This window comes from Rana temporaria, chromosome 1, assembly GCF_905171775.1.
Source record: "Rana temporaria chromosome 1, aRanTem1.1, whole genome shotgun sequence".
Lineage (NCBI taxonomy): Eukaryota > Metazoa > Chordata > Amphibia > Anura > Ranidae > Rana > Rana temporaria.
The window spans coordinates 122,724,899-122,745,347 of record NC_053489.1 but is presented as its reverse complement, the minus strand read 5'-3'; the positions used below and the strand labels follow the sequence as shown (position 1 = coordinate 122,745,347).

General features: G+C 39.6%; 1 protein-coding gene across 4 annotated transcripts in view; it reads left to right on the top strand.

Annotated features, from left to right (window-relative positions):
- Positions 1 to 20,449, top strand: part of KIAA0825 (KIAA0825 ortholog) — a 559,317-nt gene that overhangs the window by 304,977 nt on the left and 233,891 nt on the right. For all 4 annotated transcript variants that reach the window (XM_040342242.1, XM_040342235.1, XM_040342259.1 and 1 more), the window contains exon 19: positions 967 to 1,061. In XM_040342242.1, coding sequence (XP_040198176.1) covers positions 967 to 1,061 — 95 coding nt within the window. The remainder of the gene's footprint in view (positions 1 to 966; positions 1,062 to 20,449) is intronic.

Sequence of the window (20,449 nt, the reverse complement as noted above, 5' to 3'; positions counted from 1 at the left end):
ATCCACTAGCACTGAAATCTACTGGTCCATACTTGGAAATGTACAACATATTGTCAGCTGGTTGGTGAACTTTTCAACATTTGCTAACACATTGCAAAAGGTGTATTTCGCAGTGGGTAACAGAAGTGCTTGGGCTGCTCTGCACTACCGGCATACACAAGCTGTGAGTGGCCACTCAAAGCAGCATTAATAGGTCTTAAATTAAAAAAAGAGGTCGGGTACCAAAGTTGTACAAATTCAAATTATTTAGAAAGGTGATGTAATTCGGTGTTTTCAATATAATTTACATGGTAGTTTAAGTGGTAGGGCCCTCCCCTTCCAGACTACTATCAGCGTGTGTACATTGCACATACATGCAGACTTGTTTATGTAACACATACATATATATTTGTATCTCAGGAATTTCAATCATAACCATTGTGTAAATTAGTCTTTATTTATTGTGCAATCGGTCATACATAACAAGAGTTTGAGATTCTCATGCTCTCAGATCAGTATGTGTGCCATCTGTTTATTTAAATTCTTTGTACCAATTTTAGATTAGAACCATAAAATGGCTTCTAATTAAGATACATCATGCAATATAAATCCTAGCTCCCCCTCTGTTTATTTCCTGGTAAACTTCTTGCTGACAGTAGGAAATTGTAAATTGTTACTGCACATTCAAAGCATCCATTTATTTCTCCTTTCAAACAAAGGCTGAAGCTCTCAGACAAAGTGCTTGGGCAAATTGCCACTAACAGTTGGAATGTGGTAGAAAAATTGATTTATATTTTAATAAATAATGACTACATCACTTAGTGGATTTGTAAATTAATTGTTGTCTTATTGGGATAAAAACCTGCCTGTCTGCATTTGATTTATACTAACAGGCTAAGTCTGTCTTACCCTTTTCGTTCGTCTATCACAGATAAATTAATAGATGTGATTAATAACTAATAAAACCTTCTTTATTTTTATCAACAGTCTACCACAATGAAAGAGGAATGGAATTGGTCAGCATTGTTACCACACTGTTTACAAGCGAATCCTGTGACCTTGGGAGGGCTGCTACTGCACAGGTATTCTGTTATGCCATAGTCAAGCTAATTAGTGATATGAGCCAGTTATGCTCTCAGAATAAATACTGTACCACAGAATGCATTCTAGACCTTCATTATTCTGTATGTTTAGAGACACTGACTTTTTAAAGCAAATGTATTTTGGTTTGGACTGAAAATCTTTTACATATTAAACTGTCTATTCTTAGCTGCTCTTAAAAAAAAAAAAGTCTGTTACTTATAGAGTTCAATAAGTCAAACTCAGATTCACAACTGAATAAATCTAAAGAGCAACTCTTCCTTCCAGGGTCCAGGATGAACCAATACTTAATTAATATAAATTCCAAACCATTAGAGCTTTCTGTTAATTATGTACTCTTTTTGAGCAATCATCAAAACGTACCTTATATAAATCAATAAGGCACACATCATGACTACCAAATTGTGTTAAATTTTGCACTGGAAATGTACAACATATTGTCAGCTGGTTGGTGAAAAAAAACTCTCTTGTTAGATCAATCTTTCTTAACCTTTACACCCTGAAGAAATCCTGGGAATAATTTTCAGGTTTTCATGAAACTCTTGCATTAAAATGATTATATCTACAGCTCATAATGCATTAGCATAATATATAGTAATGAATTATGTATAATTATACATAAAATAACGTCTTATCTATACATACAATAATAAAGGATTAAAAGTGTGCATACAATAAGGAACGGATGCTTGTTTTTTGCTGAACAAATACAAAAATTCTGTGTTGAACAGGGAGAAGTTTTGTGGGGCTCATTATGCTGCCATTGAAGTTCACTACCTTACCAATGGCATACGTATATTTTCCAGCCCAAATATCCATTCTAGAATTATAAATCTTTGGGATCTTACTTACTTAGCTCTAATCACTGTAAGGATCTTATTAACAATAATAATAATAATAATAATAATAATAATAATGTCATAATTAATGCCACAGTTACAGCCTGTATATAATACTTTAATCATTGAGTTTTGTTAAGTCAGTCCTAACTAATTTCAGTTTTAAAGCCTACTTTCATACTTGATATTCTTCATTTGATCAAAAAGTAGATATATCCAATTTAGATCAAAGCTGTGTACACTTTAGCAGTTAAACTACTAAAAACATCAAAAATGTAATTTACCATATACTGTAAATGTTCAGTATTGTCTGGAATTAAGATCATTGCCAAGCTATCTTAATATCTACAGGGAGTCTCATCTTGCTGCCAACTGTTTTGTGGTTGTAATCTGCAAACCTAGTATGTCATCAGTTTAAGTTGCTGCTGGCAAGAACGCTTATGAATCTGATCTTTCCACGGTCGAGATAAGTCATGCTATCAGATCAAGCTGCACTTTAGAACTGCTAGGCCTTGTCCTCTTAGCTTATAAAAAGAAAGGCATTTGCACATTTGTTTGCTAGAGTATTAATGACAGTAGCATTAAATTAAATATTTTCTGTTTTATGCAGACATATCAATAATATAAAAGTTTGATTCAGATTGTATTGGGTTTAAAAACTTTTTTGACCTTTTATCAGAAGTAGATAAAGCACATATTTTAACACACTGCTCAATCGAAGTGTGGTGAATATTGTACATTTAAAATAAAATAAACGACAAATGGCAACATCATAAAATTTTTGAAAATATGCTTTTTACCAACAATAGGCCCAGGTCTCAGCAAAGGCAAGGAATCAGGGCATACCCACAGGTATAACAAATGTGGAACTTGTGATAGCTAAGAAGAACACCAGGGAGCGCCACTCTAAGTTCAGCATAATTAGTAATGTGAATAGACTTGACAAAGAGGCACCTTGAAATGCATAGCCATGTCCCCTTGAAATCACTTCTGGTCTGGTTGCAGTCTCTCTAGTTGCCAGGACACTGTAGGCAACCCAGATAGCAGCAGGGTGCATTGGGTTTTGACCTAGACACACTGGTGTTCTCAGCTGCTACAGGTTCCACATCCTGTAAGTATGCCCTAAAGCCTTGCCTTTGCTGACACCTGGACCTATGATTGATGATAAGCATATTGTACTGATTTTATGTGAGTTGCTATTTGTCGTTTTTTAATAAATGTACAATATCCACTACACTTGCACACACTGCTGTATTTTATCTGCCATTATAGAGCTCTCCTAAGGCCGCGTACACACCCCATAGGTTCTTTAACCTTCGGTCAAAAAAATGAGAACTTGCTTTAAAATTGAACCGATGGACACCTAACCGATAGGTCAAAACCGATCGTTAGTGTGCAAAAGCATCGGTTAAAAACGTGCGCATGCTCAGAATCAAGTCGACGCATGCTTGGAAGCATTGAACTTCATTTTTTTCAGCACGTTGTGTTTTACGTCACCGCGTTCTGACACGATTGTTTTTTTAACCGATGGTGTGTAGGCGCGATGGACCATCAGTCAGGTTCATCGGTTAACCGATGAGAATGGTGCTTCGGACAGTTCTCATCAGATGGACCGATCGTGTGTACGCGGCCTTAGTCTTCTGAAGGTGCTGCATAAAGGTGTTCTGGATTTGGCAAAAACTTCACAAGCTATAAGGATCTGTTTATGAACTATAAACCACAGACTTTTCTCTGAATTCCCAGGCAGTTATGGGCTAAGGGCCAGATTCACATAGAACTACGTTACGCTGCGGCGGCGTAACGTATCCCATTTACGTTACACCGCCGCAAGTTTACAGCGTAAGTGCCTGATTCACAAGCATCTGTAAACTTGCGGCGGCGTAGCGTAAATCCGCTTGGCGCAAGCCCGCCTAATTTAAATGGGGTGGGCACCATTTAAATTAGGCGCGTTCCCGCACCAAACGTACTGCGCATGCTCCGTTCCTAAAATTTCCCGACGTGCATTGCGCTAAATGACGTCGCAAGGACGTTATTGGTTTCGACGTTAGCGTAAATGGCGTCCAGCGCCATTCACGGACGACTTACGCAAACTACGTAAAATTAAACAATTTGACGCGGGAACGACAGCCATACTTAAGTTTGCTTAGACCACCTAGAGGGCATGCTTAGTTTTACGCGACGCATCTCTACGGAAACAACGTAAATTTCGATCGACGGGCAAAGCGGACGTTCGTGAATCGGCGTAACTAGTCATTTGCATATTCTATGCCGACCGCAATGGAATCGCCACCTAGCGCCCGGCCTAGAATTGCAGCCTAAGATCCGACGGTGTAACACAGTTACACCTGTCGGATCTTAGGGCTATCTATGCGTAACTGATTCTATGAATCAGCCGCATAGATACGACAATCGTATCTCAGAGATACAACAGCGTATCAGGAGATACGCCGTCGTATCTCTTTTGTGAATCTGGCCCTAAGAGCCCTAATTATCCCTTTGCACATCTCACTCCCTATACTGGATGATTAAAAGTGCCAATTCCTGTTGCATTTCATCACCCACTTTGGATGTACACTTTCTTCTCCTCTCTGCTCAGAACATGTTAATGCCACTGGTGTTTAAAAGCCATTCATCAACCCACTTCCCAAAAAAGTTGAGAGCTGCTTAAAATGAGAGCCAGATTCTACTGCAGCCATATCATGCTTATAGAACAGGAGTCAAAAGCTTGGTAGAGAATGGCTTTTATAGATTAGAAACAAATAAAGAAGGTCACATGGGACAGATTTAATCAAGTCAGTTAAAGGCTCTAGACAGGCAACTGGGTCATTGTATAGAATTATCTGTATAGCTTGTTTATTCAGCTTTATTTTATTATTAAATTATACATATTACATTGAACAACATGCGTATTTTTTTTTTTTTTTTAAACCAAAATGGAATGAGGTGTAATTCCATTTAAAGAATGGTGTTGTCAAATTGTCAATCGGCCATTTGCATGTCAACCAACTATTCGCTGGATTCAGGATGGCGAGCGCATAGTTGCGGCGTAGCGTATGGCATTTACACTACGCCGCCGTAATTTAGCGAGGCAAGTACATGATTCTCAAAGTACTTGCCTGCTAAGTTACGGCGGAGTAGCGTAAATCGGGCGGGCGTAAGGGCGGCTAATTCAAATTCGGCTGAGGGGGCGTGTTTTATGTTAATGGAACTTGACGTGATTGACGTATTTTACGAACGGCGCATGCGCTGTCTGCCTACATATCCCAGTGTGCATTGCGGCTAAGTACGCCACGCGGTCCTATTGATTTCGACGTGGACGTAAATGGCGTAAAACCCTATTCACGGACGACTTACGCAAACAACGTAAAATTTTCAAATTTCGACGTGGGAACGGCGGCCATACTTTAACATTACTATTCCAGCTATTTGATGGAATAACTTTAGGCCTGCTAATGCGTTGCGTAAACGGCGTATCTGTACTGCATCGGCCAGGCGTACGTTCGTGAATAGGCGTATCTAGTGATTTACATATTCTATGCCGACCGCAATGGAAGCGCCACCTAGCGGCCAGCCTAAATATTGCACCCTAAGATAGGACGGCGCAAGACGTCGTATCTTCGATAGGTTTAAGTGTATCTCTGTTTGAGAATACACTTAAACTTAGGTTGGCGCAGATTCCGAATTAGGTCGGCGTATCTACTGATACGCCGGCCTAACTCTATGTGAATCTAGCTTTATATCTGTTTCTTTTTATCTGTAAAGTTGAGCAGCAGACAGACACCTGAATATACAGTTGAAATACATGTGTGTTGGTTTGCAAAAAAAAATGCAATTCTGTTCAGCTAGTTGTGTGATTCAAACACTCCTGTCAAGCAGCATAGCTAGGTTGTGGATTTCTACTACAGGTTACAATTACACCTTGGTTCAAGACATATTCCTGGCATGCATTACTTTTTTCAGCTTTTGTGACATGCCAAGTACTGTACTACATTTAACACCATACACTCATCACTTTTTGGATTCATGCTAATGTTAAGTTTATATAGAGTATATAATTGTGCATTGTGGCTTGGAATGTAGTTTGCTTAAGCTGTATAAGGGCATTTAGGTGTTGCCTCAATTAAACCTGTATACAAAGTTGTTGTAGACGTGACAATATAGTAATGCAACTCTTTTTTTATAGTGTATGTTATCATATATTATTATTTGTGCTGTAAGAGATGCACACACCCACGCTGTATGTATGTATGTGTGTGTGTGTGTGTGTGTGTATATATATATATATATATATATATATATATATATATTCTTTTTTTTAATAAACTATAAAAATTGTATAGAGCTAACAAATTGTGGACATTTCACCTCGTTCCTGCATTACAAAAAACTTTACTTTTACTATTATGGTATAATATACAGTATAAGTATACTGTGAGTTAAACTTAAAATATAATACAATAAAATGTGATGTAGGTATAAAAAAAATCATTCTGATGAGAGGTTTGTAGCATAATAATAAAACTACAGAGCCAGTGAATTTTAACTTCAGGTACCATTTTTTACTATTGTGCTCTAAGTGACATGGCTATAAAGATGAGAGTCAGAAAAGACAAGAACATGTATCTAGGACAAGAGAGAGAGAGATAGTTCTGTCCTCCAACAAAGAATGATTGTATTGAAAAGGCACCAGAATAATAGGCAGGGATGCTCGGTCTCTAAAGCACGGTGTTCAGGCTGTCAATCTAGTACATGACACAATGCTCTGCAAAGCTGGGGGTGATTTTTTTTATGATAGTCTTAGGATTGACGGGTTATGACAAAGCTGAATTCATGGTGCTCTAATAAGTCTTTTGTCTACTTTTGCATACATTTTGACTTGTCTGGGAAATGACACATTGAGCTTATGCCCTGTCTGTAAATCCAGTGGGGTTAAAGGGCTTTGGGTGTATTGTATGCTACTGCAGTGCTGGCTTAGTAAAGCAACTGCAATATTTTTTTTTATGCAGTGTGTGTTCAAGAGACTGTACTTTCCACACAGAAACCTAGCGGAGCTAGGAGAAAAAGCTAGACACAATTTGAGAAGACTCATTAATCAGTGACAGTCACAGGTGTAGTGATTTCTTCACAATCTTCCAACAGACTGTGAAAGTCAAATCCAAAGCTTGATGTCCGACTAAGCAGCATTTTTTGTAGAGTGCCACTAACACAGGTCTTACAATCCTGTCTATCATGGAAGGCAGGTAAATCCTTTGGACTGAAAAAACTGATTAGACGTGTGGCCCTTGTTTTCTTTGCAGTGTATTTAGGAGTAAAACAAGAGAAAACATTTGCACTACTACACAAAAATGTTAAAATTGTTAAAAGATACCTCCACCCTTTGATAATGCATAGCAGAAAGTGAAATGGTTATATTTGTTCCTTCTGAAGGAATGTGCATCAAAAAGAAAGATGTTCAAATATTTATTTTTATACAAAATAGGTAATAACATAAGATATTCAAAAAGGTTAACATGCTCACTAAAAGCTTATAAGGCTTCTAAACTGTTAACATAAGTTAAAAAATCATAAAAAAAATAAAATAAAATCTGTAACTTTTATTACCTGGTGATCCTGACATGAAGGTTTTTATTCAGGCACTTACTATTATGGGGTGTCCCCGTCTCGCAGCTGCTTTTCTGCATTGCCACACAAGCTTCAAGGGGAGACTATAAGCAGCTTTGTACCCACCCATTGTGCAGACATGGTCCTCTGCTGTCACCATCAGGAAAACCACCCTGAGGCCTCGTACACACGACCGAGGAACTCGAAGGGTGAAACACATAGTTTTCCTCGTCAAGTTCCTTGTTAGGCTTGTCAAGGAACTCGACAAGCTTGCTTTGCGTACACACTGTCAAGACAAAATCTCCTCGTTCCCAAATGCAGTGACATACAACGGCAGGGGAAGTTCAATTCCACTGGCTATACTCTTGGGGCAGCTTTTGCTAATCTCATGTGTTTGCGTGTTAAGTAAAAGTTTGTTAAGAGACGATTTGCACTTTTCAGTCTGTTACAGCGTGAAAAATGTGTTATCTCCATTACAAATGCTACTTTTACTCCCGTCTCATACTTTATTCTGAGCAAGCGCGGGTTTCTTAGCATACACACGCTCGAGTTTCTCGTCAGAAACCAGCCCGGCCAGGAACTCGACGAGCCAATTTGAGACTCCCGTCGAGGAAATGGAGAACTTGCTCTCTTTTTGGCTCGTCGAGTTTCTCGACAGTTTCCTCGACGAAAATGTACACATGACCGGTTTCCTCGGCAAAAAAATATCTCCCAGCAAGTTTCTTGCTGGTTTTTGCCGAGAAACTCGGTCGTGTGTACAAGGCCTCAGACGTGCCATGCAACCATCAGTCAAGTGCAGGCATGTGGATGTGATTGCAGGGAATTGGCAACACTAGGATGCAGAAATCATTATAAACAAGTGAAAATAGTGTTTTCCAAAATGAATGAAACACAGATGTTTGTTACAATACACAAAACCAAATATAAGTGCAAAATTAAACTGTGCATATCATAAAAACAATTCCTCTTCCTCCAGTACTATGTCCTTGGATACGCTCAGTGTTTAACCACCTCCCGTCTGGCATCATAATAATATGGTCGTGCGGGCGCACCATTATTACAGGTGGACATCATATGACCCTAGGGGTTGCGCAGCTGTGCAATCTGTGACCTGATGTGTCCGGTGGAACACAGATCATTGTACCAGTCCAGCCCTTGTACAGTACCATGTGTCAGTTGTACACAATGTGATATATGTGATTGATAACAGTGATCACATGGTACAGGGCCAATCACAGGACACCTGTACCATGTGATAGCTGTGGCCAATCACAGCTATCACAATTGTACACCAGGGCACATGAATAGATGTCATTCATAAAAACTATTGCTTACATAGTGATCATCACTGTAATAAGCAATCATGGAGTAAAAAAGAAAATCATGATCACCTCACTATGGTGACACTGTACTGCTCTGGTGACAGTATGTAAAAAAATGTTATTTTTCAAAACTTTATGACAAAAAATTGCAACTTCAAAAAACTTATTATGCCTCTTACTAAATACTTTGTGGTGTTGACTTTCCAAATGTGGTCATTTGGGGGATATTTGTACTGTCCTGGCATTTTAGGGCCTCAAGAAATGCCTGTCAGTACATCAGGACTAATCAATTTTCAAATACATATACCACAGATTGCAGACTCTATCACACAGAATAAATAAAACAATCTGATTTTTTTTTAGTTTTTTACCAAAGCAATATAGCAGAACAAGACAGTACATACCAAAAAATAAAAAAACAACAGAAAAACATAACATAGTGACAGTCCCAAGGGGTCGGTAGGTTTTGTCACAGGAATTTCCCAAACTCAAAGGCAAATAAGAGGGGTGATTACAAAACAGAACCTATAGCCTGAAATCACATAATTTGCAAGCATCGGGCAGTTGTAACCACTGGTCCCAGATCTTATTATACTTGCATGATTATCCTCTATGAACATAGATCAATTTCTTATACAGTAGTATACGACTTTTAAGATTTTAACATTTGAAAGCGGAACTCCAGCCATGTATTTTCTCTTTTTAGTTGTAGCTGAGTTAGAAACTGGTGGATTCTTTTAACTAACAAATGATTTGCTCTGGATGCAGAAAGATTGCATCTAGGGCCAACCATCTGTCCCTAACCGCAGGTAATAGCTCCATGTGCAATTATATGCAATTTGATGTGGGTAGATGTGGCCACTGTCAGCCTGTCCTTCATTTGTACAGGCTTCCTGGCCACAGCTCATACTCCTGAAATTACTGTCACAGAAATCCCCTGTCTGCATGAACATAGTCCTAAGGAACATCTTGCACCTGATTCAAAATACAATTTTTACAGCTTACACAATTGGATTATACAGTATATAGACTGATTCCAAACTAGGAGGTGATGAAGTCCATGTACTCACTTGGTGGCACAGTGTAGTCCTCAAAGCGTTTGTTACCCCGACCTTTCATATTTATTATTTGTGCTTGCTGTACCAAGTACTTGTATGACAAAGTATCCTGTTCTCTTTGTATTGCTTCTTTTTGTGTGAAATTCCTGGTGTTCCTGACAGCCCCTCTGCTTTCCTATTGAAAACTGACCTCACTAAGTAGGAGAGCACACACCATTGCCAGTTCTTCTAGCTATGATGGGAACTCAGCCTGCTCTCCAATGATCAGACTTGTCCTGACACACCTCCCCTGCACAGCCATTCACAGAGAAGCTCAGTGTGCTGCTGCTTCTCCTCCCCCAGCTCTTATGCAGCTGAGAACAGAGGGTATGTGATCATTTATAAAAAAGGGAAAAAATATATTTATATACTTTTTTTTTTATAGCTATACAAACATGGTTTGCCTATGATTTCTATTTTAAACTGAATGGGTTGTTTTACAAGGTGATCCCTTACAATCACTTTAAGTCTACTGCTTCTGTCACTGTTGATTACTATTTTAAGTTACAGACTATCTGTCAATAGTAGTTTATTAGGTATATACCAAGAAGTAATAGTTTTATTTGACATTGCTATTTTCCTTGCTACTGGCATTTTAAGGAAATGTCAAACAAGGGAAAGATACAGTGCACAGTGTACCACTGTAACAAAGAGAAGGCCTTTGCTGCTAACCTGGAAGAAAATTACACTCCTGACCTATTTTGAAAAGCTCACAATGCTTTTAAAAAGCTATACTGTATACATATTTATAATAAATGTCCCTTGTCTAGCTGTTCCAATGAGCATATAGCACAGGATAATGTATGATACAAAACCTTACAGTTACCTACAACTATTATAACAAATCACTAACCCTAACTATCTGGGAACTAATACCTGTATATTCAGTGTTATCACAGCCACATAACTAATGGGCAGCCTAATACATCAAAACACTCCAAAAAAAGGTGCATGTAGCATTTTTGGCAGTACTGTGCTGTAATGCAAATCTCTTGGCAGGCTGCATTGAGTGCCATTCAGAATGAAAATCATCACATTGCAACAATGCCTGTAACATTCATTAGTGTGCATTGTGGTAACCAAGCTGGTCCAAATGAACTATTTACTTCACGACGTGCAACAGTTGTGTGTTGTATGAACTGTATGTAGCCCATAGGTGTGCACAGCCTATAGCATTAGGGTTTGCACCCCAAAGCTCAAACACACATGCATGTGTGTGTCTTCATATACATGGCCCGACATTGATCTCCATGCCAGCACAGTGAAAGATAAGTACGTAGGCACTTCTCCTATGGCAGAGACGATAAGAGGAGATCTTTTCCATCTGATATGAATGAATACAAAGCTTTCTCTGATTAGCTGAGCCAGAGATTGTGACATCATCAGCCTGCCTCTTCACCTTAGCCAATCAGTATACAGTGCTGTGTTGCAGCAGGGGGACAGGAGCTTCCCGTCCCACTCTCAGAACCAATCCCAACCATAAGGTTTTCAGTACTATAGGTCTAACTTAGCAGGATATGGCCACTTTTCAAGAAAATGCACTGTAAAAATGTTCACACCTATGGGTTCATGCACTTGGAATATATTTAGCTGTTTTAAACCTACAGTTTAATTGTTATTCTCTGTTTTATAGACTTCACACATACAGTACATTGAAATACCTTACATTTTACTTTGCAGCTTATGCACAGTGGTTCATTAAATTTAGTGCAACACACATGCAAAAAGAATAAAAACAAATAGCATTTTTGCTTGCACATGATTGGATGATGGAAGTCAGCAGCGAGTGAGCTCTCCCTAATTTCCTAAGCTCTGGAACAACTGCAGTTTCAAAAGTGCACAGGCTATTTGCCTTTAGTAAATCAACCCCATTGACATGCTGAGAGTGAAATATACAATGTAGAGGGTTTTTGAATTTTTAATAAAACATAATAGGGGGATTTATCAAAACCAGACCATCTAGGATCTGTAGCAGCTGTGCATGGCAACCAATCAGCATTTATCACCAGCTTGCTCAGTTAGGGTCCTTTCACACGTGCGGACGGTTCGTCCGTTTTTTCATACGTCCGTTTACGGACTGCAATGCTTTCCAGTGGGATAGCGTACTTTAGCGGATGACTATCCACTAACATCCGTTAACATCCGTCTCCGTTAAGCTCCGTTTTTTTTTAACGGAAGAAAACCCTATTTTTCTTCCGTCAAAAAAACGGAACGGACGAAAAACGGATGTTAGCGGACGATCCGTTTAACATCCGATCCGCTAACATCTGTTTTTCATCAAAATATGTAATAAAAATAAAGTTCTAACAAAAAAAAAACGGATGAAAAACGGATGACAACTGATGAAAAACGGATGAAAAAACGGATCAATAGATGATAAAAAACTGATCTAAAAAACGGTTTGCACGTGTGAAAGGACCCTTAGACCCCTTACACACGTCCGCTCCGCTCGTCCGCTTATTACAAGTCTGTTTACGGTTACGGCTATCCGGTTTTGCGGACGGAAGAAAACCCTATTTTTCTTCCGTCCGGCGGAACGGATCGGATGCAGACGGACAGACGGTCCGTCTGCATCCGATTCCCCATAGGGAAGAGCGGAGAAGAGACAGGGCGGTCTCTGCACTGTGTGCGGGGACCGCCCTATCCGCCGACAGCTCAGCGGGGATGGCGGATGATCCCCGCTGAGCTTTTGCGGACACACGAAGCGGACACAAAAACGGTCCGCTCCGTGTGAAAGGACCCTAAAGCTTTGAAAATGAAAGATAGAAACTGGTTACCATGCACAGCTGCATCTGATTCTGGCTGTTCACGTTTTGATAAATTCCCCCCCAGTGTATACTTTTTTACACAGAAAATTTGTGAAATGAGTACATAATTAAAGTCAAGTTAATGGATCTTTGTTTCAAGCAGTAGGGCTTATGTCAAGATGTAAAATTTAGTATGGAGATGTCTGATTAAGTGACGAGGTTGTGATTCACAGAAATTTCTGTAATTTCCTTAGACTGAAGTGTCTCTGGCATGTAATATGCATGTAAAATGTCTCCTAAGTGTGTATTAAAGTCAGATAAAGTTGAGTAACTCAAATTAAATTTAGGTGAACTCACAGCATTACAGAGCTAATCAAATTAGCAATAAGGAGACTTAATGATTTCTCTGGTGATAATTATATGGGCAATTTAACAGTATATTGGAAATATTTAAATTTATATTCTGTTCTGCTCTACCTGTTGCATATAAAATTAATTCAAGCATGATCATGCTTGCTGCATCAGATAATTTGTTTGTTTTACAATAAAGTTATTTGCATTTTGTGTAAAAATATTAGTTGTGAAGATTTTTAAAGCTTATATATTAAATATCTGTTGTTCATTATTTAAAACCAGGTATTTAGTTACAGGAAATTCAGGACAACATGGATTTATAAAATAATGTTTTTAAACTGTGAAAATAATAGCTAGCTGGGCTAGCAAGTCACTAAAAGGCTTCAACTCTCATTTAGCCATTAATTACCAGTACTGTTCACTGGGTTTTTGGTGGTGGTATAGCCAAAGTAGCACATGCAACTGCTATGGGGCCTGGGGTTGGAGAGAACCCATCAGAAAGGTTGTTAAGTAAAATTAAAAATATAAAGCGCATATGTAAATGTGATGATAATCTTCATTAAGTGTGGCATTAGACTCACAAGAGGAACCTTCTGGGTCACCATTAGTTTTAGAATCCCCTTGCTATATAGTATGGGGCATTTGTTTAGCTGTCCTAAAAGTATACATTTTTTCCCTAAGTCTCGGTTCACACTGCTGCGACATGGGATCAGACTTGTGAGACCCCAAAGTCGTATGACCTGTCCAATTCAATGTTTCCCTATGAGATCCGCCCTAACTGATACAACACAAGTCGCTCTTTTGGTCCGACTTGGATGCATAGGTTAAAAATATATAATATTATGTAACCAAAGAAAAGTATAGTTTAAATTGGATGTAAACCTGATTTTTTTTTTTTTGCTGTCCCCATATAGAGTATAAGATTTCCTATCATCTGTGCCCAGTCTTGCCACAAAGAGTTAATCCCGCTCTGAGCCATCCTCTTTTCTTTTTTCAGTGAGATAAACAGACAAACAGGAGAAAACTTTTGTCCGTTCTTCCCCCTTGCTGTGAATGACAGGTTATTTACATATCTCATGCACTAGCCTGAGACAGGTATTATTTTTTAATTCCCACCCCACTCCTTTTCTGAAGTCATGTGGTTACTTTTCTGGATTTTGACCGGATGTTAGTGACCATAGCAGGATTTAGTGTAAGGAATACACAGGAGAAAATGCATGTTGACAAGGGAAGTGTAGTGGTGGGCGGGGAGTCTACTGACATTACGACTCCACCCACTGAGCTTCAGACAACAGATCCACCCACAGAATCTGCAGTTTTTCACTTCTTATAACAGACCGAGGGGAGACATTTGACAGGTAAGGATACATGCAGGAGGCATCTATATCCTTATAGATCGGCACTATGGCAGTAGTTTAGAAAGGATGAGAGTGGGTTTACATCAACTTTAAGGCCAGCCCATACATTTTTATGCACCTCATCCCAATCAACATAAGAACAAAAACACACAAAGACCTTTAACCGCTTCAGCCCCAGAAGATTTTACTCCCTTCCTGACCAGAGCACTTTTTACAATTTGGCACTGTCGCTTTAACCGACAATTGCGCAGTCGTTCGAACAAAATTTGCATCCTTTTTTCCCACAAATAGAGCTTTCTTTTGGTGTTATTTGATCACCTCTGCGGTTTTTATTTTTTTCGCTATAAACAAAAAACAGAGCGACAATTTTGAGAAAAAAAAACAATATTTTTTACTTTTTGCTATAATAAAGACCCCCCAAATTTTTTGTTAAAAAACAAACAAATTCCTCAGTTTAGGCCAATATATATTCTTCTACATATTTTTAGTAAAAAAAAATCGCAATACGCGTATATTGATTGGTTTGTGCAAAAGTTATAGGGGCAGATCCACGTACCTTCATGCAATAATCCGCCGGGCGCAGCGTATCTAAGATACACTACGCCGCCGTAACTTTTTTTTTTTTTTTTAGAATCCTCAAAGAATTCCCGCCGTAAGTTACGGCGGCGTAGTGTATCTTTGACGGCGTAATGGCGCGCCATTCAAATCTCTGTGATGTGGCGTGTTTTATGTAAATACGTCGTAATCCGACGTAAACAACACTTTTTTTAACTGCACATGCGCCGTCCGTGGGGGTATCCCAGTGCGCATGCTTGAAATTAACCCGGAACAAGCCAATTCTCACGACGGTGACGTCATTCTACGCAAATCCGTATTCACGAACGATTTACGCAAACAACGTAAAAAATTCAAAATTGGACGCGGGAACAACGGCCATACTTAACATTGAGTACGCCACCATATAGCAGCTTTAACTATACGCCGGAAAAAGCCGAACGCAAACGACGTAAAAAAATGCGCCGTACGTACATACATTCGTGTTTTGCCGTAACTAGCTAATTTGCATACTCAACGCGGAATTCGACGGAAACGCCACCTAGATGCCGTCGTATCTTGTTTTGTAGATACAAAACAAAGATACGACGCGCAAAATTTGAAATTACGCGGCGTATCAAGAGATACGCTGGCGTAATACTTTTGTGGATCTGCCCCATAGTGTCTGCAAACTATAGGAAAGATTTTTGTATTCTTATAGCATTTTTATTATTATTTTTTTTTTTACTAGTAATGGAGGTGATCTGCGATTTTTAGTGATATTGCGACAGACAGATCGGAGAGCTTTGACACTTTTGGGACCATAGGCATTTATACAGCGATCAGTGCTATAAAAATGCTCTGATTATTGTGTAAATGTCACTGGGAAGGAAGGGGTTAACACTAGGGGGCGAGCAAGGGGTGTGTTCCATGAGCATGTTCTAACTGTGTGTGGATGTGAGTGACTAGGAGAGAAGCCATATGGTTTTTCCTACTTCGTAGGAAGAGACAATATGGTTCCTCTCCTCTGACAGCACAGGGATTTGTGTGTCTACACACAAACCCCAATGCTGGCGCTCATGCACATGATCTCGCGTGGCCGGTGGCAATCGTGCCCGCCGGCCACGCACATCGGGTCCCCCTCCGTCGTAATTGAATGTTATTAAAAATGACCTTTCCTGGATGGAGTGTCTTCCACTACTTGACGGGGGAGATGCACATTCTCCAGCGTGGGGAGCGTGCTCTGAGTCCCACTCAACTGTGTTGATATCATAACATAGAACGACGTACTGAGGCGGTTAGATTTTGCAGTCTGTTTTCTAGTTCGCTTTGGAGATAAACAATCAAGACTGTGGTTAATAGAGCATAATTATTACAGATTATAATTGTTTACCTCTGAAACATAAGAGGCAAGTTTCGGGGAGCATGGCATATCGCCATGCAGATTGTGGTAATATGTTCTTCACATTGTACTTATGCAATTATAAAGTTTGACTTTCCATTTTTGGATGGTATGTTATCAAGACCACCCAGAAAAGTAGTACCAGTAGCATTATATTTAAAGAATCCATGGCCCACATGTCATGCTGTTTTGGGTGTGTATGATTGCCATGGATAAAGTAAATTCCCTAACATTATTCCCATCCTAGTACATCTGCCCTAGCTGTCCATAAATTGTATGCCAGGCCTTCCCTAAAACTATCATAGCACAAGTATGAAAAATACATTTTGGATCTTGTTATGTGTTTACCAGTTATGTTGTGCTAACATATATTTTTGTAAGAATTTGAATGTCATTGGGCATAATAGTTGGTGACAAGATAGTGACAGAGTACACAGACAAGGTCTATTACATTTCCTGTCTATTACAGAAGATGGTAGCTGCAGCTACGCCGAAAGCTGAATGGTAGGTACGTGCAGTGGATGCAATTTAATAGCTGTTAATTTAAATTCATTAACTCTAAATTCCCTTCCCGTTAACCCTATTTAGCAGCCGAGTTACTGAAATGGTAAATTTTCCAACATTGCTTTAGTGGATTATTAGAATGTCAACAATGTTATGTTAACAATTCTGTAATATGTACAATTTTTAACAAGGCACTTGAAAGTAACAAATGGTTCGTGTGGGACAGTTGATTATACGTGTTCTTTAAAGTTGGGCACTATGGTCCAGATCCTCAAAAGAGATACGACGGCGTATCTACTGATACGCCGTTGTATCCCTGTTTCTATCTTTGGAACTGATCCACAGAATCAGTTTCCAAGAGATAGACAGAAGATCCGGCATGTGTAAGGGACTTAAACTGCCGGATCTTAGGATGCAGTACCGCATCCGCCGCTGGGGGCTTTTCGCGTCAAAATGCCGCCTCGGGTATGCAAATTAGCACTTACGGAGATCCACGAAGCTTTTCAGCTTCGTTTTTTCTCCGTAAGTATTAAGTTGCATGTGTAAAATTAGGGCTGCTTTTACAAAGTGTAAACTGTTTACACCTTGTAAAAGCAGACCCTTCTGTCCAGCGACGCGTTTTTTTTTTGTTTTTAATTTTTTTTTTTTTGCCGTATCTTTTTTTTTCCCGACGCAACTTTATTGACCCGTCGCGATCCACAAAGCACGGCGTAATGTAATTTCGCGCTATGCACGTCGGGAAAATGACGTCACGAGCATGCGCAGTACGGCCGGCGCGGGAGCGCGCCTAATTTAAATGGGAATCGCCCCCAGTTGAAGAGGAACGCCTTGCGCCGGCCGGATTTAAGTTACACCGCTCAAAATTTCTAGGTAAGTGCTTTGTGGATCGGGCACTTAGTTAGAGATTTTGCGGCGGTGTAACTTAAATGGCAAAAGTTATGTTGCTCCGGGTTTTTGAGGATTAGGCCCATATTTCTCAAATTTTCCTAACATTTTGTTCAGGTTTAAAAAACATTAATGGGGGAGAACTCAGAATGTAAACATCCCTTGTAATAGAAAAAAGCATGACAGGTCCTCTTAAATATGAGATCTGGGGTCAAAAAGACTTAAAAAAATTACAACACAAACGCACAGACGGACCATCAGCCAGCTTCATCGGTTAACCTAAGACAACTGTCCTTCAGACCGTTTTCATCGGATGGACTGATCGTGTGTACGCGGCTTTACTGTTCACCTCCACCATTACAGGAGCGCGCTCTGAAATGCTGAGCTCAGAGATACTGGGTCAGGGGAGAGAAAGCACATGTAAGAAGGTTTAACTCAGAGAAGAGTTCACTCCTGTGATAATTGTCATCGGTTTGGGGGGTGGGGGGTGGGTGGTAAAAACAAGGATCAACTGCCTCTCTTTACCACCCCTTGGTTGACTGTGTGAACTGAGCCTAATGATTGCTGTGTAACATGGGGGACCATTAGCTCTCACCTCTGTTTGAGACACACCTGTACTTATAAGGTAGTGATTGTTTTTTCTTGGCTAGTGGTATATATTCTTATAATGGTGGTTCATCTTTTTAAACACATTTTTTTTCATTATTATTTTCATATTTAGTACTATTTTTGTTTCATTTATGACCTGTGGCTAAAATACACAACAGAATTACTCAGAAGATGGGCACAACTCTCTCTCTCTCTCTGATTGTACAAAAGGAAACATATTGAGTAGTAATTTTTTCACAGCCTGACAACAAACATGCAGGAAGTGCAAGACCTTCTTATAAGAAAGCCCAGCATGTTGTGCTGTCTTCTGTCTTGTATACACCCTGTAGGAAATGTTTATTTTAAAAAATCTATAAATAGAAATAATTGAAAGATATAGAAATATGTTTATAAATTTGTACCCTTTTAAAAGAAAAAAACATATAAAGCCTTTATAACTTAATTTCAAGCATTTTAGGCATGCTTGTTTGTTTAATGGGTAATAATTTAGATCCAGTTAATGACTTTTGATGTAAAGCAGGGGTGTCCAAACATTTTTCAAAGAGGGCCAGATTTGATTAAGTGAACATGCGTGAGGGCCGACCATTTTGCCTGACATTCTTTGAACCATTCAAATTAAATGCAAATGAACTAATACACTACCCAACAAGAATTCTTGTGCCTTTGTGGCTGTGTGTGGTCAAGAGTCTAAGGATGAGCTTGGGCGTGTTATTTGGATATACTATATTTATCGGCATATAACACGCACCTTAACTGTATGAGGGAAGTTTCAGGAAAATAATTACATTTTAAATAAAGAATTGTGAAGCAAAATAAGGGTCAGTGCCCATCTGCAGCCTCACCATTGCCATGAATGCAGCCTCTGAATGCAGCCTCACCATTGCCATGAATGCAGAATCTGAATACAGCCTCACCATTGGCATGAATGGAGCCTCACCATTGGCATGAATGGAGCCTCACCATTGGCATTAATGGAGCCTCTGAATGCACGATGCTCGGGGGTTCGTTGGGGGCTGCAAAAGAGATGTATATCCAAATTACCAGTGGGGCTGCATTAAACTGGAATGCGGGCCGCAACTGGCCCCCGGGCCGGGCTTTGGACATGCCTGATGTAAAGTCATGTTTATTTGTGTTCTAAAATGTATTCAAAATACTTGTATATTGTTGTGTGGTGGTGCCAGTTGAGTCCCAGTATCAAAGATTTTATATGACTGGGATCTGATGTCTGTGGGCACCTTTGTATTCATTAAAATCAGAGTGGATGATACCCGTCATTCACTAAGCTCTGGGAAAATTCCTTGGCAAAGTAAACAGTCAATTTGCCTTTAGTAAATCAATCCCATTACACTTAAACTTCTATGCATCTTCTTGATGTTTCTGGTGTTAAAGCATCAGAGAAAACCAAGGTATAAATTGTGTTGGTCTAAAGTGATGTAGGGCTTATGCTAATGACCATCTGAAAGCTTCTGTACATGGAGCAGCCAGATCAGTGTTTTATATTTCAGTTACAGTTGCCAACACTGATTGATATATTAATGAGCTCGGTAAGCACCAAAACTTCGGCACGCAGCATCTAAGTTGCATCCATTGTCTTAGCAACATTTAATTGATTGTCGATTAGTTCACTGTAAAGATTACATTTCTATGACTTCCTTGGTTATATTGCTAAGGTTTGAGGCATATTAAGGCCCTTTTCACACTGGCGTTTAAACATGTGCTGTGTATAGACAAGTAAAAAAAAATACAGAATTCTGAGTTGCCGGTCAATATTTAAAGGAGTTGTAAAGTCTGTAGGTTGTTCACCTTAATGCATTGTATACATTAAGGTGAAAAACCTTCTGTGCTGCAGCCCCCCAGAGCCCCTCTTTTTCTTACCTGAGCCCGATCATTCCAGCGTTGAGGACGAGCCCAGCAGCTCCACCTGCTGTCTCGGGTTCTCATTGGATAGATTGATAGCAGCAGGAGCCATTGGTCAATGGATTTGTCAATCAAATCCAGTGACACGGGAGCTGGGGACGGGGGCTGAGTCCTGCTGTTTGTGTTAATGGATGCAGCAGCAGGACTCGGGAGAACACCCGCATGAGTCCCCCCATGGAAAGCAGCTCTCTGTGGGGGCA